General features: G+C 37.8%; 1 protein-coding gene across 1 annotated transcript in view; it reads left to right on the top strand.

The window, feature by feature from the left end:
• The window catches only part of KIAA2012 (KIAA2012 ortholog), a 149,245-nt gene that overhangs the window by 109,961 nt on the left and 14,206 nt on the right, over positions 1-25,078 (top strand). The window contains 4 exon segments of the mRNA XM_074191630.1: positions 14,339-14,432; positions 15,380-15,557; positions 16,870-16,987; positions 18,189-18,502. Of these exon segments, the coding sequence (XP_074047731.1) occupies positions 14,339-14,432; positions 15,380-15,557; positions 16,870-16,987; positions 18,189-18,502 (704 nt within the window).

Raw genomic sequence — 25,078 nt, 5'->3', positions numbered from 1 at the left:
AGAGCAATTGTTGTCATCCTAGTTTACAGAAAAAGAAGTCAAAGCTGAATAAAGTTAGGTGAGTTGTCCATGGTCTTATCTGGACTTTTAGGGAAGCAGGCATTCCAGCTTCCTATCCAATGCTCTTTTTTATCTAGCAATGACTCAAGCCCATAAGGGAAAAGAAAAGAATTCACTATCACTGAATTTGAGTGTTAGAAGGGGACCTTAGCTCCAGCTCCTACTCAGAAGAATCCCCCCTACACACCTGACAAGTAGTCCCTCCAGACTACTTGTAACTCTCAAGTTAGGGGAAGCCTCCCCTCATCTCCTGAGGCTAGCCATTCCACTTTGAGACAGGTCTGATCATCAGGAAAATTTTCAACAAGCCCAAATTTACCTCTTGGCAACTTGGCAGGTTCTTGGCAACTCAACTCATGGTTCCACTCTCTAAAGTCTTTCATAGGACAATCCTTCACATACTCAAAGGGAATGATCATGTCCCTTTCCTGAGACTTCTCTTCTTCAGGATAAACATTACCAGTTCCTACAAACAAATTATCCTATGACTGCTACTATTTATTTTCCAGGCTTCCCTTCCAGGGAATTTATTTCCTTGAATGCAGCAATTATATAATTTAATTTTTTCCATGTAGTCGGGTTTTTTAAAGCCACTGATTAAGGACACAAACATATGTGTGTGATATATTTTAGTAGTTATGAGTTACAGCTAATCTAGGAGAGTCTTCACTTCCTTCTGAGTTAATTAGATGATGGTTCCTTTACTTTTCAAATTGGGTTTATTCTGGTATTGAAGAAAGAAAGGCCTCTGTGGGGATTCAGCATCCCACCATCTCCATCTGTTTATCTCCCTGGGCCCCTTTAATCATGGGGGCCTCTCTCCTGCTCAAGCCTGCAGCAGCCTAAATTTACATAAGGTAGCAGCATCTCCAGCCCCAGCATGTGGCAAATGAGCATCTCACAGGCCACAAACCACTCAGGCTGCAGCAGGACCAGTTAAAAACATTTGATTTGGGGTGGCCTATTTATTGTGTAGAAGGTCACTAATGAGCAAGTTTCCAGCCAGGGAGGAAAAGAACCTGACAAGTCTTGCAGAGGTGGTAGGAAATCAGTCTGACCTTTACTGTCTCTGTTCTTACACTCCCTGAGATTCTGGACCTTTATAGGCTGATAAAAGAGATTGACATTCTGCCCCTGTTTCAGTGCCTGTATCTGTCGTGTCTCTCAGATCTGGGATTCTCAAGCCATGTAATTTATCATCCACCTGTTTCTTTTATTACTGACTCTCTTGTCCCTCCCTCCCCCTTACCCACAAATCTCACCTTGGTCTCTGAAGTCTTGTCCATTAAGAGAAGCTGAGGGACTTTTCCCCTTAAAATGTTTTTCCATTGCACTTACAGAATACAAAACTGGGAAATTTTGCCTCATAATTTCTTAAAGGACAGAGTTTTGGGAACTTGAAGACCATTGGCTTGACTTAGAGACTGTCACCTTATAGTGTAAATTGTTAGCATCTACTGGATTTTCACTGTGAATTTTATAAGCAAGCAAACATCATTTCCCCTGTCTTTGCTCTCCTCTGAGTTCTATGGCCTCCTAAAGAGTCAGTCAGACTCTGGACACAGAATATGAAAGAGGTAAATCCATCACATTATTACCAGAGCTCTGAGGACATCTTCCTTCATTCACTGTGAAAGTCTCTATTTTCATCACCCTCCTGTCACTTGAAGTCAGTCTGGATGTCTTTGCAACAGACACGCCAGATTTGTTTTTAATCTCCTACATTATGGAGTATAAGTAGAACTTTTAGGGGTGACGGTAGTGATGGATAGGAGGAGGAGATGCAAAATAGAATTGCTAGGACTGTGACATCTGGCTAACCATATTTTCCTATCCACCCCCACCAAGGCTCAGCTGTCATAAATGTTAAACCTATCTATTCCTAACAGCATCACAACACCAGGAAGGTGTTTCATTAAGTCTTCAGGGAGAGTCCACTGCCATCATCTTTATTGCTCATCTATATATTATCTATAGTCTTCTCCAGGCATTTGACTCTGTTGGTAAATACCTGCTGCTGTTAATGTCTCCCAAATTCTGTTTTAATGATACCTCTCCTCTGTAGGACTGATATATGAGATGGCCTCTTTGCCAAGAGACTGGAGTCTCAACCACGTTTGTATCCCTTCATCTAACACAATGCTAGATACATAGTAGATGTTTTTAAAATGTTTGTTGAATGATTGATTAGATTAGAATGCAGCTGCCTTTGACACAACCATTTCAGTACTAACAGGCTATCCACATTTATTTAGCATTTTCAGATTTTTAAAAGTGCATTTCTTACAACCTTGGAGCAGCTAGATGGTACAATGCATAGAGCACTGGCCTTGGAGTCAGAAGGACAGGAGTTCAAATCTACCTCAGACACTTACCAGCTTTGTGACCTTGGGCAAGTCACTTAACCTGATTGCTTCACATCCAAGGTCAGCTCCAGTCATCCTGATTCATATCTAGGCACTGGATCTTAGATGGCTCTAGAGGAGAAAGTGAGACTGGTGACTTAGTACAGTACCTCCCTACTCAATCCAAATCATGTGCTTGTCATGGCATTACCTCCCTGATGTCATGGTCTTCTTCCAGAATGAAGGATAAAAAAAAAAATCTCACAACCTTATGATCTTGGTAAAAATAGATAATACATTGTTCAGATAAGGAAAACAAATCTATGACAAATTTAGCAATTTGTACAAAGTCATGAAGGAAGGAAGAATGAAAATTAGGACTAGGTAACCTTTCTTGATTCAGAATCCAAAATTCTTTTCACTGCTAGCTCTATTTGACTAACAATTAAAAGTGGACCAGCCAGAGTCAGGTCTAAGAATTCAGAGAGCATGTTGATATAGAAAGGAACTGCTTAATGGCTTATCATTTCCTTCTCCAGATCATTTTACAGATAAGGAAACTGAGGCAAACAGGATAAAGTGACTTGCCCAGGGTCACATAGTTAGGAAGAATCTAAGGTCAAATTTGAATTCAGGAAGATGAGTCTTCCTGACTCTAACACTAACCACTGAGCCATCTCACTACCCTTTAATGAATTCAACTCCACAGCACTTTGACAAACAATTATATAGTCATGATTAAAAGCCATTACAGTGCAGGATGAGCAAGAGATAGAATAGCAATAACTCACAACTTTTTAAAAAATTGTATTAAAGCCTTTGTTTTTCACATTTCCCCAACATATATTATTTCTCATTGTCCCTTGTCAAAAAGGGAAAAATAGGTAAGCAAAACCAATTAATAATAATCGTGATTGACAATATATGGAACATTGTACCCCCATGATTCCCACACACACAGTATGGAACTGTTTCATCATCTTTTCTCCTGGACCAAGATTAATCATTACAATTAAATCAAATGTAAACTCCTTGGAAACAGGGATGGTTTAATTTTTTTTAACCATGATGACACAGTATTAAGAGTCTTGGGTTATAGATTAAACCAAAATGTAGCAACATTCATTGTCTCCATTTACATTATTCTAATTATTGTGTATATTGTTCTCCTTTGTTTCACATTGAATTGATTTTAAAAAGTCCCCCCCATGCTCCTCTGAACCCTCATTATTTATTATCACAATAGTATCCCCTTACATTTATTCTTTCATTTCTAAATTGGCAGGAACCCATTTTATTTCCAGGGTTTTACTACCACTAAAGTGTTACTAATATTTTAGTAAACATGGGGCTTCTCTTTTTCTCTTTGATCTCCTTGGGATATATGCTCAGTAAGTGAGATCACTGGGTTGAAGGTTTTCTCATAGATTCCACATATTTTTCTTTTGTAATTTCTTACATAATTACACATTGTTTTCCAAAATAATTAAACTAAGTAATTCATAGCTCCACAAACAATGTAATGGTGTACCCAGCCTGTTTTCCCATGCATCTCCTCCTTTTTTCTATTTAAGTAGTCCAGTTTGTCTACAGCATGGAGGCTATGAAGGGAAGTATGTAATAGAAAGTTGAGAAGGCAGTTTGAAGCCAGATTGTGTAAGGACTTAATCACCAGTTAGGAGTTTGCTTTTTATCCTAAAGGCAATAGGGAACCCCTAAAGACTTATGAGTAGAGGAGTGACATGATCAGACTTATGCCAGAGGAAGATTATTTTGGCAGCTATATGGGAGGTGAATTGGAGGTGTTTGTCCTTCATTCTTGAAGAAGGTCATGACATCAAGGAGGTGATGCCAATGCAAGCAAGTGATTGGATTTGAGTGAGGGGAAGCTATGCTAAGTCACCAGCCTTCCTTTCTCCTCCAGAGTCATCTGGGTCCAATGGCCAGATATGAATCAGGATAACTGGAGATGGAGCTGGACGCAAGGCAATCAGGGTGAAATGACTGTCCAAGGTCACACAGCTAGTAAGAATCTGAGACTGGTTTTGAATTCCTGTTCTCCTGACTCCAAAGTCAGTGCTCTATGTCCACTGTGCCACCTAACTGCCCCTGGATTGGGGAAAGGGGATACTGGAAGCAAAGAATAAAATTAAGAGACAATAACAGCTCAGATGAGAGGTGATAAGGACCTAAATTAGAATATTGGCAGTTTGAAGAGAGAGAAAGAGATAAATTCAAAAGATATTAAGGATATAGAGTCAAAAGACTTGATTAATGTTGGAAGCAAAGAAAAGGGAAGAACCAAGGATGACTCTTAAGTTTATACAGCTGGTAATGCCCTTAACAGAAATAGGATAGTTTAGAGTAGAAGTCTTCAAAATGTGCTCTGAGGACCACTGGGAATTTCCAAAACCCTTTCATGAGGTCCAAATTATTTTCTTAATAATAATAATAAATAATAATTTCAATTTCTAATATGATACATGATATAATCCACATAAACAAAAGCTGATGGGTGGTCCTCAATCACTTTAAAGAGTACAAAGGAATCCTTAAACTAAAAAGTTTGAGAACCACTAGTTTAGAGTATGAATAGGTTTTGGGAAGGAAAGATGATGAGATCTGTTTTAAATATTACTTTAATAAACCTAATATGTGCCAGGCATTGGGAATAAAAAGACAAAAAACAAAAACCAGTGCCTGCCCTCAAGAAATTTCCATTCAATTGGAGAAGATAAAAAGTCCATTTCACACTTTTAATAGTGGGTTTTTATGCTTCTTTAAGTATCTGGTGGTATATGGTGAAAGGTTGGTTAGTCGGTGACCAATTACTTCCTCTTGGGTGGCCCTTACCCCTGTGTGTCTGGCATCATTCATTCTAACTCTTACCTTCATCTGTGGCTTCTTCTTTAGACATACCCCTTGCTTTACCCCTGGGGGAATGGGTTTCCTTTAAACCTGCTGGGGAAAGAACAAAGGGGACTCAGAGGTGCTTGGGGCCACTGCCTCAAAAGAGCATCTCCAGTTCATGTGAAATATCTCCCTTCCCAGGGATAGTTGGCTCTCCTTTTAAGGCCTAGGGTAGAATCCAGATTAATGTGACCTTTTCTCTGCCACTAACAATGCAAATGAAGCCACTGGCAAAGGATATAGTGATATTGATCCATTTTTACCAAATTGCTTCAGCAATTTCTAGATGGTTTCCTATAGGAGCAGGTCCTGGAACTGATCTTTGAAGGAAACTTGGTGATTTTAAAGGGCTTCTATCCATGGAGTCATGTGGCAGAGATACCATGGTGTTTTGTTTTGTTTTGTTTTGTTTTGTCTTTTGAGGAATAGCAAGGAAGCCAGTTTGACTGAACTATCTTGTGTATGGAAAAGAATTAAGTATAATAGACTACAGCAGGTTGTGAAGAGTTTTAAATACTGGAGAAGATTCTATTTGACCTTACAAAGAGACTCAACCATTTTTGTGTGGTGGATTCCTTTGGCAATCTGATGGGATCCCTCCTCAATATAATAATTTTTACACACAAAAGACATAGTGATACAAAGGAAATCAATAATATTGAAATATAGGTTAACATACATACATATATATGCAAGCCTATACATTCATATATACATGCATATGTATGAATATATAATATATATACACATATATATACACACATATATACACACACATACACATACACATATGTATATATATTTATATATATATATATATATATATATATATATATATATATATATACTAATTTCACAGACCTAAGTTTAAGAGCCCCTGCCCAAAAGTAAGAGGAATTCCCTAGGGTTTAACTAAGTGTGAGTGTCTTTCATCAAATCTGCACTTTACTAACTGCACTTTGAAATTTATGAGGAGGGTGACTTGGAGAGGGAAGAGACTTGAGGGATAAAAAAGTTTGTAGTAATGATAACAAAAATAGCTGGCAGGTATATAGCACTTTTATACTCTATATACAAAGATGTTTAGTAGTCTTATTCATGTCCAACTCTTGGTGACCCCATTTGGGCTTTCTTAACAAAAGATACTATTGTGGTTTGCCATTTCCTTCCCCAGTTCATTTTACAGATGAGAAAAACCAAGAAAAACAGAATTAAGTATCTTGATCTCAGGGTCATACAACTAGTAAGTATCTTTTTTTTTTTAGGCAATGGGGTTAAGTGACTTGCCCAAGATCACACAGTTAGGTAATTATTAAGTGTCTGAGGTCAAATTTGAAGTCAGGTCTTCCTGATTCCAGGGCTGGTGCCCTATCCACTGTGCCACCTAGCTGCTCCTAGTAAGTATCTTGAAGTCACATTTGAACTCAGATCTTTCTGACTCCAAGTCTGGCATTCTACCCATGGTATCACCTAGCTGTCCTTTAAATGCCATACCTGACCACATTTAATATTATCAACCAAGATTAAAGGTAAATGGGAAGGCTTCTTCCATTGCACACATCACAGAGTAGATAGAATTTCCTGGAGATCGAACAAGAGCAGCAGCATAATCAAATATCATCCAAGTTTAAATTCATAGGTATATATTCTTGTCCCTGTTACCAATAAGCCAAGTCCTACCAGGGTGAATTCCACTGGTTAATTATTAAATGGTCCCCAAAGAAGTCCAGAAAAATTCATTCTACTTATTTCTTTATATCAGGAGTTCTTGGGGACTCCCTTGTGTAAAGGGTGGGAAATTTTTTTTAAATTTAATTTAATTAAAAAAAAATAAAATAGAAACAATTTGAGGAAATTTCATTAGCTTCATCTACAAAACAAAGGAGAATCTGGAATCTAAGAGCAGGAAGCTGAAAGGAACAGGAGAGACTGAAGGGGAAGTTTTAGAGGGAATGTGGGACTAGACCGACCTAGCTTTTCCTGGGTGTCCTGTGACCAATTTAGTTTCTGGGTAATACGAACTACAGCTGAGAAAACACCAGCTGTCTCTCCTGCTGCCGGTTCCACTAAAGGAAATGGGACTGTGTTGTCTGTGGGCTCCCAGCAGTGCACGAGTAGGGGAGTTTATTTCTCTTATCTTTAGTTGGGCAGCATTTGTTAGTTAAATGCCTCCACCTCCTCCAGCTCCCCATGGCTCCAGCTCCCCAGGGAAGTTCTTCAAGCACGCCTTTCCACACAGCATGGGCTATGCCAGCCTGCTCACTTCTGTACTCACCCCAGTAGAATCTCTTGTTAGTTATACAGAATTTAGTCCTTGCTACTCCCCCTAGTGTCTGATACCAGGGGGTCCATTCTCTATGTCTTTTGCATCCCTCTTATTCTCTTCTTCCCAAGTGACAGCCCCCCCCCAACACAAGACCCAAGATCTCTTGCTACACACCGAGCGTCTCAGAATCTAAAAGCTAAGGTCAAGATTTAATTAAAGGCAAGAAATTTTAAAAATCTGAAACCTTTAGCTTTTTAATATTTAATACTTTATAATACTAAAAATGTGCTGCATCTTGGGGAAGAAGAGGAGAATTGGGTAAGAAGAGAGTAGAAAGTCCCATCTTAGTGGCCTTTCCTTGGAACAGTTTCCAAATAAAAAAGCAAAACTTAGTTGAAAGAAGCATACCATCTGGCTAAGAAGAAAAAGGGCAAAAAAAGAAAGTTCTTTCCTTCATCTATGGAAACAGAGTGCTTATTTTGGACTCCAAAAGTAGGTTGTAATGGGCAGAATCAGAAGTAGAAAAGCACACAGAAGTTCATAGTATGGAAGGGCAGAATCAATGGGTAATCAATTTCTCAGTCTCATAGCTCAAAAACCTGAAATTAGACAAGGATCTCATCTTTCATGGCTGGTATTGGATTCCTAACTATGCATGATCTGTCTTTATTGTGTTCTCCAGAGTGTCTTTTCTCCAACCATTCTCTCTACCCATTAGTGATCTCATGTACTCCTATGGCATCAACTTCATTCTATGCAGATGACTCCAAATCTCAGTCTCCATCACCAACTCAGTCTCATTTCACTTCTATGCAGATGACTTCAAAAATCTCAGTCTCTATTACCAACTCAGTCTCATTTCACTTTTGTGTAGATGACTTCCAAATCTCACTCTCCATCACTAATTCAGTTTCAAATTTCCAGTTGCATTCAACCTATTTTCATATGGATAACCCATCAGCACCTCAAGCTCAACACTTCCAAAACTAAACTCATTTCCTTATTCCCAAGCCCTGCCCCCTGCTGCTGGCAACCTCTTCACCTTTGTCTGAGATGATTGGGTGATTCCATTTTTTATTCCTCTTTTTCCTCATCTCTTCCATTCAATCAATTGGTAATTCTATTTGCAATCTCATTTGCAACCACTCTCATTTAATTCCTAATTACCTATTGCCTGGATGATTGCAAAAGCCACCAAAATGGTCTACTTGACTTTGCCCCTCCTATGGCCCATCCATCCTTCCCACTGTTACCAAAGTAACCTTCAGAGTGGCTCTATCATTGCTTCTCAGAAACCACTAATGAGTTACCATGATCAACACAAACTTCTTACTTTGCCATTCAAGACTTTCCATGATCTGGCTTCAACATTTTTATAATTTTTTCTCTTCAGACACTCTTACGTTTCTCCTACAGATCAGAGTCTCAAGATGAAATTCTAATTTTAGGACAAAATGAAACATGAACCAGTTTCCAATCCCATCTTTGTGCAATGCTTTCCCCCTGCTCTGTTAACATGCTTCTCCCATATTACTCTGCCCATTGAAATCTTTCTCTTCTTTCAGGTCCCAGGTCCAGGACTTCCTCCCTCCCTGATCACTCACCTCTCTTCTTGATCTCTTTTTCATACATCCTAATTTGTCTTTTTATTTGTTTGTTTGTTTACATTTCTCATCCTTTATAGACAGAAAATTCCTTGAAAACAAGAATCAGGCCATTTTTCATCTTAGCCACTTCAAGCCCAGAACACTGCCCTAAACACTGTAGGTATTTGATAAAAGTTTACTAAATTTAATAAATGCTTGTTAGCAATCAGTGTTCTACATACATTAAGCATTTGCTCCCTCCATTTCTTCCATATTTATACTTTAGAATCCTTCATTATAGTAGGGCATCATTGTGGTGAGATTATAAATGGCAGATTAGTACTCTCCCAGAACAAGGAAAATAACTCTTATAAGACTTTGGAGATAGAATTGGAAGGGAAGTTATGAAGGCCAGACTCCTCTTTTTTGCAGATAAGGAAATTGAGTCCAGGGACGTGAAGTGATTTGCTCAAGGTCATACAGATGTTAGGTGGTGGGATTTGGACCCAGATCCTCTGATCCTTAAGAGAGAGTGCTTTCCATTTATATCTGATTCCAAATCATTTAGTACTTTTGGAGAGAACAAGGAACAGAGAAAGAATGCTGAATCCACCTCATTTTCTTCATTTATAAAATGAGGATAACAATACCTATAATTTTTTGTCTTACAGTGTTTTTATAAGTATCAAAATAGATAGCATCTATTAAATGCTTTGCAAATCTTAAAGTACCATATAATTGTCCATTATGAGTGAACAAAAGACTTTCACTTCACAAGTGTGTGTATACACATTCATACACATACCAGGTTCATACTGAACTCTTTGCATAATTATTATAATTCATCTCAAGTCTTGGTTACAGATGAGATAAATCTGGAGGGTGGTCACTGGATTGGGGGGGGGGGGTCAGGTCAAGGAAATAATCAACATTTATTAAGAATCTACAATTATGGGGTGGCTAGGTGGTGCAGTGGATAAAGCACCGGCCCTGGAGTCAGGAGTACCTGAGTTCAAATCCAGTCTCAGACACTTAATAATTACCTAGCTGTGTGGTCTTGGGCAGGCCACTTAACCCCATTTGCCTTGCAAAAAACCTTAAAAAAAAAAAAAGAGCCTACAATTATGCTGAATGCTGGGGATACAAAAAAGAGCCAAAGGACAGACCCTGTCCTCAAGGAATTTACAATCTAATAGCCAGGCAAGGATTGTCACTGGTTGATAGTAGCCTTGGATGAAATGTTAACTTCCCTTCTGCTGCAGTTCATTCTTTGGCTTCTTTGGACATTGGTGGATTAATGCTTTGAAAACTTTAAGAGCCATAATGATAGCCAGTATCAAGGTATGTCCAACCTGGTATTTTTGAATACTGCTGCCAAAGATAATGAGAAGCAGTATAGTACAATTGAATTAAATTCTAGTTCTGTCATTTGTATGACCTTGGGCAAATCATTTCACCTGGGCCTTGGATCTTCATCTGTAAAATGAGATGATTGGATAACCATACAGCCTTAAAATTCTAAAGCTATAATCTTATGACCTGGGTTCAAATTCTACCTCTATCCTTTACAATTTGCACAACTCTAAGCAAACTACTAAATTTTTCTTAGAGGGGTTGGACTAAATAACATCTTTCAGTTCTGAATCTATGATCTAAAGGATCTAACCCAGGCGGATGGCCCGTGAGGTCATTTACAAGTAAAAATGGTTTTCAACATTCATTTCTGTAAAATTTTGAGTTCCAAATTTTTCTCCTTTCCTCCCTTCCCTTTTTCCTCTCCAAGCCAGCAAGCAAAATTGATTTTGTTTTTAAAAAGAGAAATTCTTTGTTTTCCTAAAGACCAAACTTTACATTTTAATTAAGTCCAAAATTCACCAAAAAATAGCCAACATTCAAAAAAGTGGCTGAGACCTACAAGGTAGTATTATTTATATAGCTGCGTTGGCTTGTGCTTTTATTTTCTCAAGACACTGTTATTGGGTTTTTCCCCTTCCATTGCCCAAATGTGGGCCCTCTCTTGGTTCAACCTTATCCAAAATGTTGCAGATATCCCTCAAAGTAATCTTTTCCAAGTTAGTTTGAGAACCTATGTCTGGTGCAACACTACCCTCTGCTGGTGAAGTTATACCATGTCCTGAAGTCCAAGAGGAATGAGCAAATTTTGGTGACAAGCCTGCCCTGTTCCTTCCATGTAAAAGAAAAAAAAAAAGTTTTCATGTGAATTAATCACAATAATCAACTATTCTCATCTAAACTTTCTTTCAATATAACTAATCTTTTAACATCAAAATAAATTCTATTTTTTAAAGTTTATATATAATATTTCACATCAAAAAAAATATAAGGCAATCAATCAATGGTATTCCCTCATATATAACAGTTCATATTCATATAAGTCTTAACATACATTGTCTCTTTGAGTCTTACCATAATGTTGTAAGGTTGGAAATACCAGCGTTATTATCTCAATTGTATAGGCCAGGAAACAGAAAAAAGTGACTTAACCAAGATCAAGAAGTCTATAAATGAGAGAGCTGAGATTTTTGTCCCATGATCACTTAATTCAATGGCCCTCCCACTTTACTTCAGTATCATGCTTCCTCCTCTTGGGACTTACAGTTAAGTTGAAGGGAGAGAATATCCAGCCCAAAAAAGAAACTCACAATATGGTTCTTTAATGATGTACCAGATGAATTGAGGCAAAAAAATGGGGCAAAAATAATCTCAGAGTTCAAGAGAGGAAAAGATTACTACCATGAACTAGAAGAGTCAAAGAAGGCTTCACAGAAGAAGTGAGCATTAGCAAGGCCTTGAAGAATGGATAGTAACTAATAGTAAGGAAGAATCCGAGAATATTGGAAGTAGGAATGATGACCACTTACATTTATATAGTGCTTTAAGATTTGCAATGGAGGGAAATGGGGGGGGGGGAGAACAATAACACAAAGACAAAAATGCAAAAGGAAGGTACTTTCTGGGGGAGAGCCTAATGAAAGGTAGGAACCTAGTAGGAGATAAGCTTAGAAAGATAAATTAGAACTATCATGATTATATGAGGAGGGGGTTTTATGATAAAGTTAAGGATTTATTTCATAGACAATGGGGAGCCTTCAAAAATTTTTGAGTTGGTGCGTGGCATAATAAAAATAATCCACCTGGATCTTTGGGGTCTACAAAGCACTCCCCCACAACTACAACAGCTCTTTCTGCAAGTAAGAAAAATTGAAGATTTAAAGATGGAAAGTGTAGGCCCTTGGGGTCATAGAGTTAGTAAATGCCATAGGAAGCATTCAAACCTAGGCCTCTTTGATAACATCCTTTGCTCTTTCCTCTATACCACACAATCACTTTTGTGATTGTAATCCAAAATGGTCATCGAGGAAGACTCAAATGATAGTGTGTGCAGGATGGACTGAAAGAAGACAAGATTAGAGATTGGGAAGACTAATTATTATAGGAGCCTAGCATGTAGCATTGAGAAAAGGAAAGAATGCATAAGGAAGAATATGTAGACTATGGCAACTTATTAGATCTAGGAGTTGAGGGAAAGAGTGATGCAAGGTTCTGAGACCAAGTAATTAGGAGAATAAGAAAATTAGGGAAAGGGACTTGTTTTGAAGGGAAAGGTAATGAGTTTAATTTTAGACTTGCTAAGTTTGAGAGGACCTAAAAAAACTAAGCAGAGATAAAGGACTAAACCACTGAAGAGAGGGATATGAGTCATCATGCAAATAATTAGATTATTGGAGAGAAAAAACAGGCCAGAGAATGAAGAGACAAACAAAGATGTAACATAGTGCCTGGCCCATATGATATATCCCTAACTAATACTAGTTGATTTATTGGACAAAATTTATCTGTAGCTTATCTAAATCCATATAAAAATGTACTGTTAGAGAATTCTATCTTTGTGTGTGTATGTGTGTGTGTGATTCAGTCTATATTCAGACTACATAGCTCTTTTTCTAGAGGTGGTTAGCATTTTTCATCATGAATCCTTTGGGATTACCTAGGATCATTGCATTGCTGAGAATAGCTAAATTGTATTTTTAAAAATATAGGTTATTGTGATATACTTCACTAGAACCATAATAACAGATTCATTCTGACACACAAACCATATTGTTTTTCTAGAAAAGTAATAATGCTATAGAATAGTTTCATAGATATAACACAAAAAACCTACAAAGAAAAAAGTAAATATAAGATTCTGGGTAGGAATTATAGTAAATCGAAACTGAGGTACTTCAAAATAAAAAGTCACTCCATTTCAAACTAGGAGAATTTCACATTAATTCTTTGGATATCTTCCAGAAATAAGAATCAGGGGCCAGGTAGGTGGTGCAGTGCATAGAGCCATGACCCTGGAGTTCAAATGTGGCTTCAGGTACTTACCAGGTGTGTGATTCTAGGCAAGTCACTGAACCCCAACTGGAGGGAGGAAGGGAAGGGAAGGGAAGGGAAGGGAAGGGAAGGGAAGGGAAGGGAAGGGAAGGGAAGGGAAGGGAAGGGAAGGGAAGGGAAGGGAAGGGAAGGGAAGGGAAGGGAAGGGAAGGGAAGGGAAGGGAAGGGAAGGGAAGGGAAGGGAAGGGAAGGGAAGGGAAGGGAAGGGAAGGGAAGGGAAGGGAAGGGAAGGGAAGGGAAGGGAAGGGAAGGGAAGGGAAGGGAAGGGAAGGGAAGGGAAGGGAAGGGAAGGGAAGGGAAGGGAAGGGAAGGGAAGGGAAGGGAAGGGAAGGGAAGGGAAGGGAAGGGAAGGGAAGGGAAGGGAAGGGAAGGGAAGGGAAGGGAAGGGAAGGGAAGGGAGAAAGGGTGAGGGGAGGAGAAAGGGGGAAAAGGGGGAAGGGAAGGGAAAGAAAGGAGAGAGGGATGGAAGGAAGGAGAAGGAAATTTTAGGAAGTTAGAGAGGGAGGGAGGGGGGAAGGGAAAGAATGAGAGAAGGAAGAAAGAGGAAAGGGAAGTGGGGGAGGGGGAAGGGATGAAGGAAAGGAGGGAAAAGGTAGAAAGGAGGTAGGTCCAACATCAAGTCTTGCTGAGGATCTCATTGCAAAGGATCCCTATGAAGTATGACATCCCCCCACATATACTGCCTCCCCTCCAGAATTCAGCAAGGGCAATTGTAATGCCTTCCTTGAGTTCTTCTTGCAGAATAAGATTACCCTTTGTGTTTACAGAGGTAGAGAAGCAGAAGGATGGAACCTCTGAATCACTTGGCACTTCAGAATTGGAACAAAATCTGACCCCTTGGGCAGAATCCATCAACGAATTGTGAGTTTTAAAAGAAAACAACGACCTTGGCTTCTCCTTCCTTTTGTTTTTCAGTTTGCAGTTTTTCACTGGTTGCTATGAGATGAGACATGTATAAAAAACTAAACAAACAGTTACAATCCTAGAATTAAATTCTAGCCTTGGAATGAATGTGACAATCCCACTAGAAGGATTTATTTGCTGGAGAAGCCTGTATTCGTTGTGTCTGGGGGCAGAGAATAAAACTCAGATGCAATCTAAAAAGAGTCTTTTTTCCATCTGCAAAATCTATTCTTTAGATTTGTTGCTAATGGAAAATCAATAGAGACAATGCAAAATGTGTACAGAGAATCTTCAAATGGTCTGTCTATTCTATATCAGTGTCCTTTTCTAAGAGCAGACACCCTGTTCAGAAAAAAAATCCCCTTAGACTGGGAGAAAGTGATATGATGAACTAACCCAAAAACCTTTTGGGGTAAGAGCAGGGTAGCTGATGAAAGTTCCCAGCCCCAGCCCCTGCCTCAGCATCCCAGCACCCCCAAGAACCTGTGATCTGTTCTCCCTTTGTTCTTTCAAATCTTGCTGTAATAGCTTAGAAGCAAATTCTGTGAGTTTGCACTGCACTGGAGTCTGGGAAGGCTATTCAGAGCACAGTAAGATGATTTGTTACTTTCTCTGGAAGCAAATAAGAGGAGATGGCTCAGTGGGGTGAGGCAGCTATCTGAGGAATTTCATTGAAAATAATCCCAGCTGCTCTAGGAAAGGAGAAAACTATATGCTTGATTAAATAACCCTCAGAATACACCACTAACCCCTCCCTATGAGCTTCAGGGCTTATAGGAAGAAGCTAGAAAGGAAAGGATAAGCCCTTTCAAAGTGTCTTAGCTAGTGGAGGATTAAAAGAAGGGGACTGTCTTGGCTTTAGTCAGAGATCTCTCCCTTGAGAACAGCCCCATTGGTTTTCACAGAGGTCAAGATAATGAACCTCTACACCATCTCACAAGACCTCTAGGAAATGCCCCAGTGCCACCAAAGATGGCAGGAACTAAGAGGAGTTCTACTGAGAAGCAACCTCTTTCAAGAAGTAGAAAAGGGAAAGATGTGTCCCCAAAGCTTGGCAAGCTCGTTGCAGAGAAAAGAAGTCCTGTAAGTATCTGAAGTCTAGTCCAAAGGCTAAGTCGGAGTCCTACATTCTTCTTTTTCTCCTTTATAAAGAACTTTCATAGTAACTTCCATCATAGAAAAAGGTGAAGTTTGCAGGAGCCCTCCAACCACATTAAAATTAATGTCTTTTGTTTAGAATTTCCTGAAAAATCCATCCATAGAAGAGTTTCCCTGTACCTGGTCTGAGTCTAGGAAACTGTTCTTGGGGAGATATGAGATGATGCGGCTTTGAATGCTGCCTGCCCTGATTAGAAAGAATTAATAGTAGTGGCAATACTATTCAAACCTACTATGAAGCCTCATTGTGGTTTGGACCCTGGATTCTCAAGGATTATGACAATAGAGTTCATGCTCTAATTGATCTTACCATGATGAGCAAGTACTTTAAAGCTCTCTGAACCTCAGTTTCCCTATCTGTAAAACTGGGGTAATCATAGACTACCTGCATCATGGGCTGAACTGTAGTGTGTCATGTGTAATGTGTAGTAACACTAAAAGAAGTTTATAAAGAACTCTACTCACTGCCTTTCACATTGCTAAGTACTTTAAAATTATCACATTTGATCTGCACGACAACCCTGGGAAGGTAGATGTGATTATTTTTTTTGCAAGGCAATGGGGTTAAGTGGCTTGCCCAATGCTACACAGCTAGGTAATTATTAAGTGTCTGAGACTGGATTTGAACTCAGGTACTCCTGACTCCAGGGCCGGTGCTCTATCTACTGCGCCACCTAGCCACCCCTAGTAGATGTGATTATTAACTCCATTGTATAGATGAGGAAGTTCTTTGCCTATTGTACCTTTATGGCAATATGTGTCTCTGCATGTAGCTAGGCTCAGATCTATCATCATTGTCATCATTAATGTCAACATCATCATAACAGTTCATGTTTTTATAATGCTTTAAGATTGACAAAGTACTTTGTTCACAACAACCCTATGATACAGGTAGAACTTTTAGGAGAATTCTGAGAACAGGATTCTAGTAGCATCAGAGATACACATGGAAGAGACACTAGAGAAGTAGTCCGATACCTTCCTTTAAAAAAATGAGAAGGAAATGGACCATATTCAAATTTCTTCCCCAGCTCCAACCTCTAAAATAGACTCCTAAACCCCAACCTGAATCTTTCCTGCTTGTCTCATCAACCTGAAAGTCCCTATGTATGATTTTGGATTGCTTTCCCTATCCCCAAACATATCCTGGTTCCATTGATCCACCTAAACCTCTCCCAGCTAGCAAAAGTGTCTCTAGTGCTCAATATTACCCTCTCCTTTGATTTTTCTTCTCCAGGAGAAACAGATGCCTGAGAAAAACAAAAGAGGGAAAAGAAATGAGGCAAACAAGTTGAAGGCTGCTCCTAATGTTGGTAAAGGAGAAAAGCCCCAAAACAAAACAGAGTTTGCTGAAGGTAAGGAAATATATGCATAGGGAAGAAATAATAAAACTACTGGAATGGAAGACCATTGCCGCACCATAGGTAGGAAGTTTCTGATGATAATTGGCATCCAACCCAACCTAAAAGATAACCATTGCCATCAGAGTTTCTCAACAAGATCATTCTTGAGAGCTGCCATTCATCCCACTTTCAAAGGTGAGAGGATACAGTTCTGACCAAAAGTCTGCCAAATTTCAGTCAACTTATAGGTGTGATATTTGGGGTGAATTGACTATATGTTTCAAATAAAAATTTCTTTTGATCTAATCAGATCTGAAACCTTTTTCAACTTATACCTACCCTTACTTTCCGACTTTACTACACATTACTTTCATCCCTATATACTACAGTTATCCTTTCAAGAGCACAACTCTCCCCATCATGGTTTTGCTATATCTCAGATCAACATAAGAAATTAAATGGGAATTTGGGGGGAGTTTTGTGGAAACAACAGAAAAGTGCATGAATCCCAGCAGTCAACACAGAAAAAGTTTAGAAACTCAGAAATGCATAAAATATATTTATAGTGTATAATATCAACATATTTTATCTTTTAACAGCATAATAATTCAGAATTCTCTGATAGGAAGGATGGACCAGAAATCTTTACACAGATTTTCCAGATTTCAGGGGCATTCCTAATCCCTATAATATAGAAAGGATAACTGTACAGTCCAGCCAAATTAGCCTTGTAATTGTTTCTCATATATGATATTCTATTTTTCCATCTCCATGCTTTTGGACTAGCTCTGATCTTTGCCTGGAATGCTTTCGCTCTTTAAATCCCTAGTTTGGTTTGTTGTTGGATCTAGATTTTTTCAAGACTTAACTCAAACTTTATCTCTTCCATGAAGCCTTCCCTGATCCCTACAGCTGGTAGTGCCTTTCCTAGCCAAAACAAAAACAAAAACAAAAAACAAAAAAAATCGTCTATCTTATTTTTTCTGTACCTAATACAGGAAGTCACAAAAATCTTAGTGCTGTTTTAAAGTATGAAAGGTTTTAAAATGATTTTTCTTCTAGCTAAAATAAAACTACTCAAGGTCAAAGACTCACTTTTGTTCCCATATCCCCATGGTCTAAAATAGTGTCAGATATGTAGTAGGCACTTACTAATGATTGACTCATTATGTATTATATTGACTCATTAAGCATCTTGATTGTGTATTTTCAGGAAAGCCAAAGAAACTAAAAATTGAAAATAAAACATCAGTCTCTAAGAAGAAAAAGCCAAGAACAAAAAGAAAAGAAGTGGAGAAGAAAGAAAGCACTCTGTTGATGGTGTCAGAACCCAACAATACTCTCTCAGAGAATACATCTGATGAAGAGGGTTCTCTCTCAAGCTATAGCTCACAGGATTATATACGTCCTTCAAAATATCAAACTCCTGAAAGTCAGATGTCCAGAGATGAAAGATTACATTCTCTCCAGCCTATAAATGTCAAAGAAAATCAAAGTTCTGAAGACAAAAGTACTGATGCTTCTGAGGTAAGAATGGGTGTTTTCTAATTTCTGTTAGGATGGAGTTGGAATCTTTCTTCATATGTTGATGGAACTCTGGAAAGAGAAAAATACTGCTTTTTAATCTGACTCTACATCTAATATTCCCTTTACTAAGTAAGATGAAAAACAACCTAACTCCTTCCTTCATTGGCCTTACATTCTATAACATAATGCAGTTATATATAGTATAAGGAAAAGAGATATAGGGGGGTCTTCAGGGGTTTGGAAGAGAGAATGAGAGCTTCACAAAAAATTCTCTAGGAAAATTAGAGGAAGAGATAGTACTTTTCAGCCTTGGTGATCTGGAATTGGCAGGGAAGTCACAATGTATGCTTCAGTGTCATAGACTTTACAAAGGAAGTAGCTTCTCAAGGGCAGACACTGTCCCATTTTTGGATTTGTATTCCCAGCAATCTGAGCACAATGCCTAGGACTCCAATGAAGGAGCTTAATAAATGTTTGTTGAATGGTCTACTCCAATCCCTATCCATTTTACAAGGAGATAACAGACTCAAAATAGAAAAATAAAGCATTTACAGACACTCCTCATTTTATTGTGCTTTGCTTTATTATACTTCACAGAATTGCTTTTTTCTTTTAATAAATTGAAGATTTGTGGAAATCCTAATTCAAGCAAGTCTGTTGACCCCATTTTTCCAACAGCATGTGCTCACATTGTTGCTCTGTGTCAACGTTTTGGTAATTCTGACATTTCAAACTTTTTCATTTTTATTATATGTCATGATGATCTCTGATCTTTGATTTTTTCAATCTTTTGTAGCTATTTTTAATATATTTTATTTTTCCTCAATTACATGACAAAGAAATTTTAGCTTTTTTTTTTTGAAGTTTTGAGTTCCAAATTCTACTCCTCCCCACTCCCTGAAATGGTAAGTGATCAGATATAGGTTAAACATGTGCAATCATGTACATGTTTCTATACTAGTCATTTTATACAAGAATACTTGAATAAAAAGCAAAAGAAAGAGAGCAAGGAAAGAAGGAGGGAGGCAGGGAGGGAAGGAGGAAGGAAGGAAGAAAAGGAAGGAAGGAAGGAAGGAAGGAAGGAAGGAAGGAAGGAAGGAAGGAAGGAAGGAAGGGAGGGAGGGAGGGAGGGAGGGAGGGAGGGAGGGAGGGAGGGAGGGAGGGAGGAAGGGAGGGAGGGGGAGGGGAAAAAGAGAAAAATAGCACACTTCAGTCCATATTCAGACAATATCAGTTCTTTCTCTGGAAGAAGGTAGCATGTTTCATCAGGAGATCTTTAGAATTGTCTTGCTGAGAATAGTTGTCATTTATAATTCTTCATCGTACAATATTGCTATACAATGTTCTAGTTCTGCACACTTCACTTGCATCAATTCATGTGAGTCTTTCCAGGTTTTTTGAACCATCCTGCTAATCATTTCTTATACCACAATAATTTTCCATCACAATCATATACCACAGCTTACTCAGCCATTCCTCAATTGATGGAGATTCCCGTGATTTCCAATTCTTAGTCACCACAAAAAGAACTACTATAGATTTTTTTTTAACAAATAGGTCCTTTTCCCTTTTAAAAAAAATTTCTTTGGGATATAGAAATAGCAGAGATGTTAAGGAATCAAAGGGTATAAATAGTTTTATAGCCCTTTGGGCATAGTTCTAAATTGTTGTCCAGAATGGTTAAATCAATTCACAAACCCCACCAACAATGCATTACTGTTCCAGTCTTCCTTATTTGTCATATTAGTCAACTAATCAGTGATCTCTGATGTTAAAATAGTAATTATTTAGGGCACCACAAACTGTAGCCATATGAGACCACAAATTTATTGGCAAACATTGTGTGTATTCTGACTGTTCAGACAACCATTATTTTCTCTCCCTCTTTCTCCCCTTGGGTCTCCCTATTCACTGAGATGCAATAATACTGAAATTAGGCAATGTATACCATGGAAACAATGTAAAGACTAATAGAGTCTGCCTTCTATGGGGGGTGGGGGAGGAAATCGAGATTGGGGGGAAAATTGTAAGATTCAAAATGAATTAATTAATTGAAAAAGGAAGAAATTAGGCCAATTAATAACTTAATATTGGCCTCTTAAGTGTTCAAGTGAAAGGAAGAATCAATTGATGTGGCAAACTCCATTGTTATCTCATTTTAAGAAACTGCCACAGCCACCCCAACCTGCAGCAACCACCACAATCATTAGCAATCATCAACATGGAGGCAGCAAAAAGATTACAACTCACTGAAGGCTCAGGTGATAGTATTTTTTTTAATCAATAAAGCAATTTTAAAATTAAGGTCTATGCTTGTTTACTATGTATCCTAAACTCTGATACAAATACAAGCAAAAAGAAACCAGTCCCTACCCTCAAAGCACTTTTTATATCTGATAAAATAGCTGATAAAAGGGAAAAGGCACCTATATGAAACAAGGTAGAAGAGTTTGGAGAGTCAGAAATGAGTGGGAGTATGGTTTTCTTTCTTTTCCCCTAGTTCTAATTCCTCATACACAAAATGACTAACAGGTAAAAATGTTATAAATATGCATATGGATGAATGTTGAAAATCCAGATAACACATAATCGGAATAGTAAAATAAAATATCAAAAAGAAAAAGGAAATTACTCAACCCCCTCGCACAAAAAAAGAAATGGGGTGGGGGGAGATCAGAGAATAGAACATGACTGGTCTTTCAAATGTTGGCTCCAAAAAGGAACTTGTCAAACTGAGGAGAGAGCCACAGGAGAAGAGGCAGGAGTTTAGTGAAACTCAAATTAGATAATACATTCAGGGTACCTTGAGAACACTTTAAAGTTCTATATAAATGCCTGTTTGTTGTAAACTTAAAGAACTTTGCAAACCTTAAAGCTCCATAAAAATGCTGATGGTGGTGGTGGTGGTGGGTGGTGGGTGGTCTATTGTTAGTGCAGATTTCAAGCCTTTTACTGTACTACTGATAATCTCAAACCCTCTTTATAGAACAATACATGGGCATGCTGGTCAATGTTTAACAACAAGCCTCAAAAAATATATTAATAAATACTTTTTAAAGTTTAATCTGAATTATTAATATTTTCTTAGGTCTAGCCAGTCAGTAAAACAATAAATCAAACCCTGATTTGTAGGACTTCCAATTTCTAAGGTGTATATGGTTCACACTGAAAATTTAACAATGGACTATCATAGGTTAGAGCTTGGCTTTGGTACTCTAGGATGAGATTTCTGAGGAAGTAATGGAAATGGACTTGAGGAAATGACTTAAGAGTCATGACTTAACCTTTGCTAGAGGAAAAAGAGTTTTATTTTCATCTTTTTTGTCCTATATTTTCTTTCCCTTTAATGCAAAATATTTACAAAGTAGAACTTAATAGTTTATACTATTCTCAACTTAAATAATCATCATAATGACAATCATAATAAATAGTTCACTTTTATATAGCACTTTAGAGTTCACACAATACTTTTGCATACATCACTTTTATTGATCATCCTCTTAAACTCTGAGGTATACAGGGCAAGTATTATTATGCCCATTTTATCAATGAAGAAATTACTCCCACTCATTTCTGACTCTCCAAACTTCTACTTTGTTTCATATAGGTGCCTTTTCCCTTTTATTAGTTAATTTATCAGATATAAAAAGTGCTTTGAGGGTAGAGACTGTGTTTCTTTTTGCTTATATTTAGGACACATAGTAAACAAGCACTTAGTACACTTAGTACAAGATTAAGAAATTTGTCCAAAGTGCCACAGAAGGTAAGTGGCAGAACCATGGCTAACATTTTTTTTATTAAAGATTTTATTTATTTTGAGTTTTACAGTTTTCCCCCCAACCTTACTTCCCTCCCCCCGCCCACAGAAGGCAATTTGTCAGTCTTTACATTGTTTTCATGGTATACATTGATCCAAATTGAGTGTGATGAGAGAGGAATCATATCCTTAAGGAAAAACATAAAGTATAAGAGATAGCAAGATTAAACAAGATATCGGGTTTTTTTTCTAAATTTAAGGTAATAGTCCTTGCTCTTTCTTCAAACTCCACAGTCGTTTCTCTAGATACAGTTGGTATTCTCCATTGCAGAGAGCCCCAAATTGTCCCTGATTGTTGCACTGATGGAATGAGCAAGTCCATCAAGGTTGATCATCATCCCCATGGTGCTGTTAGGGTGTACAGTGTTTTTCTGGTTCTACTAATCTCACTCAGCATCAATTCATGCAAATCCCTCCAGGCTTCCCTGAATTCCCATCCCTCCTGGTTTCTAATAGAACAGTAGTGTTCCATGACATACATATACCACAGTTTGCTAAGCCATTCCCCAATTGAAGGACATTTACTTGATTTCCAATTCTTTGTCATCACAAGCAGAGCTGCTATGAATAGTTTTGTACAAGTGATGTTTTTTCCCTTTTTTCATCATCTCTTCAGGGTATAGATCCAGTAGTGGTATTGCTGGATCAAAGGGTATGCATATTTTTGTTGCCATTTGGGCATAGTTCCAAATTTCCCTCCAGAAAGGTTGGATGAGTTCACAGCTCCACCAACAATGTAATAGTGTCCCAGATTTCCCACAACCCTTCCAACACTGATCATTATCCTTTCTGGTCATATTGGCCAGTCTGAGAGGTGTGAGGTGGTACTTCAGAGAAGCTTTAATTTGTATTCCCTAATAAGTAATGATTTAGAGCAATTTTTCATATGACTGTGGATGACTTTGAGCTCCTCATCTGTAAATTGTCTTAGCATATCCTTTGACCATTTGTCAATTGGGGAATAGCTTTTTTTTAAAAAAAAATAACAGTTCTCTGTATATTTTAGAAATAAGTCCTTTGTCAGAAACATTAGTTGTAAAGATTGTTTCCAAGTTTACCAAATTTCTTTTCATCTTAGTTACAGTAGTTTAGTCTGTGCAAAAGCTTTTTAATTTAATGTAATCGAAATCATCTAGTTGGTTTTTAGTGATGTTCTCCATCTCTTCCTTAGTCATAAACTGCTTCCCTTTCCATAGATCTGACAGGTAAACTAGTCCTTGATCTTTTAATTTGCTTATAGTATTATTTTTTTATGTCTAAATCCTGTATCCATTTGGATCTTATCTTGGTATAGGGTGTGAGGTGTTGGTCTAATCTAAGTTTCTTCCATACTAACTTTGAATTTTCCCAGCAGTTTTTAATCAAAGAGAGAGTTTTTATCCCAATAGTTGGACTCTTTGGGTTTATCAAACAGCAGATTACTATAATCATTTCCTGCTATTGCACCTAGTCTATTCCACTGGTCCACCACTCTATTTCTTAGCCAATACCAAACAGTTTTGATGACTGATGCTTTATAATATAATTTTAGATCAGGTAGGGCTAAGCCCCCTTCTTTTGCACTTGTTGTCATTAAATCCTTGGAAATTCTTGACTTTTTATTTCTCCATATGAATTTACTTACAACTTTTTCTAACTCAGTAAAGTAATTTTTTGGAATTTTGATTGTTATGGCACTAAACAGGTAGTTTAGTTTTGGTAAATTTTTTTTATTATATTAGCTCTACCTATCCATAAGCAGTTGATGTTTTCATGACTAACATGTTTTGATGCTCTGCCATATCTCTTTGATATCACTATGTTTTTCAAAATAACATAGTAGCTGTAGCAAATCAATGGATTTGGTATCATTTGTACAGATGTCTCTAATTATTTTAACATCAGGATCTAAAATTTGAAAATGATAGTACCCTTTACCCAAGATAAGATCCAAATGCTTACAAGACATAGACATAAAAAACAATACTATAAGCAAATTAGAAGATCAAGGGACTAGTCTACCTGTCAGATCTATGGAAAAGGGAGCAGTTTATGACTAAGGAAGAGTTGGAGAACATCACCAAAAACCAATTAGATGATTTTGATTACATTAAATTAAAAAGCTTTTGCACAGATAAAACCAATATAACTAAGATCAAAAGAAATGTAGTAAATTGGGAAACAATCTTTACAACTAATGATTCTGACAAAGGACTCATTTCTAAAATATATAGAGAACTGAGTCATATTTTTAAAACAAAAAGCCATTCTCCAATTGACAAATGGTCAAAGGATATACAAAGGCAATTTACAGATGAGGAGATCAAAGCAATCCACAGCCATATGAAAAAATGCTCTAAATCATTAATTATTAGAGAAATGCAAATTAAAGCTTCCCTGAGGTACCACCTCACACCTCTCAGATTGGCCAATATGACCAGGAAGGATAATGATCATTGTTGGAAGGGTTGTGGGAAATCTGGGATACTACTACACTGTTGGTGGAGCTGTGAACTCTTCTGGAGAGCTATTTGGAACTATGCCCAAAGGGCAACAAAAATGTGCATACCCTTTGACCCAGCAATACCACTACTGGGTCTATACCCTGAAGAGATGATGAAAAAGGGTAAAAACATTACTTGTACAAAAATATTTATAGCAGCCCTGTTTGTGGTGGCAAAGAATTGGAAATCAAGTAAATGTCCTTCAATTGGGGAATGGCTTAGCAAACTGTGGTATATGTATGTCATGGAACACTACTGTTCTATTAGAAACCAGGA

The sequence above is a fragment of the Macrotis lagotis genome, chromosome 6, assembly GCF_037893015.1.
Source record: "Macrotis lagotis isolate mMagLag1 chromosome 6, bilby.v1.9.chrom.fasta, whole genome shotgun sequence".
Classification (NCBI taxonomy): domain Eukaryota; kingdom Metazoa; phylum Chordata; class Mammalia; order Peramelemorphia; family Peramelidae; genus Macrotis; species Macrotis lagotis.
Note: the sequence above shows the minus strand (reverse complement) of the source record. Positions and strands in the feature narration are given on the sequence as shown.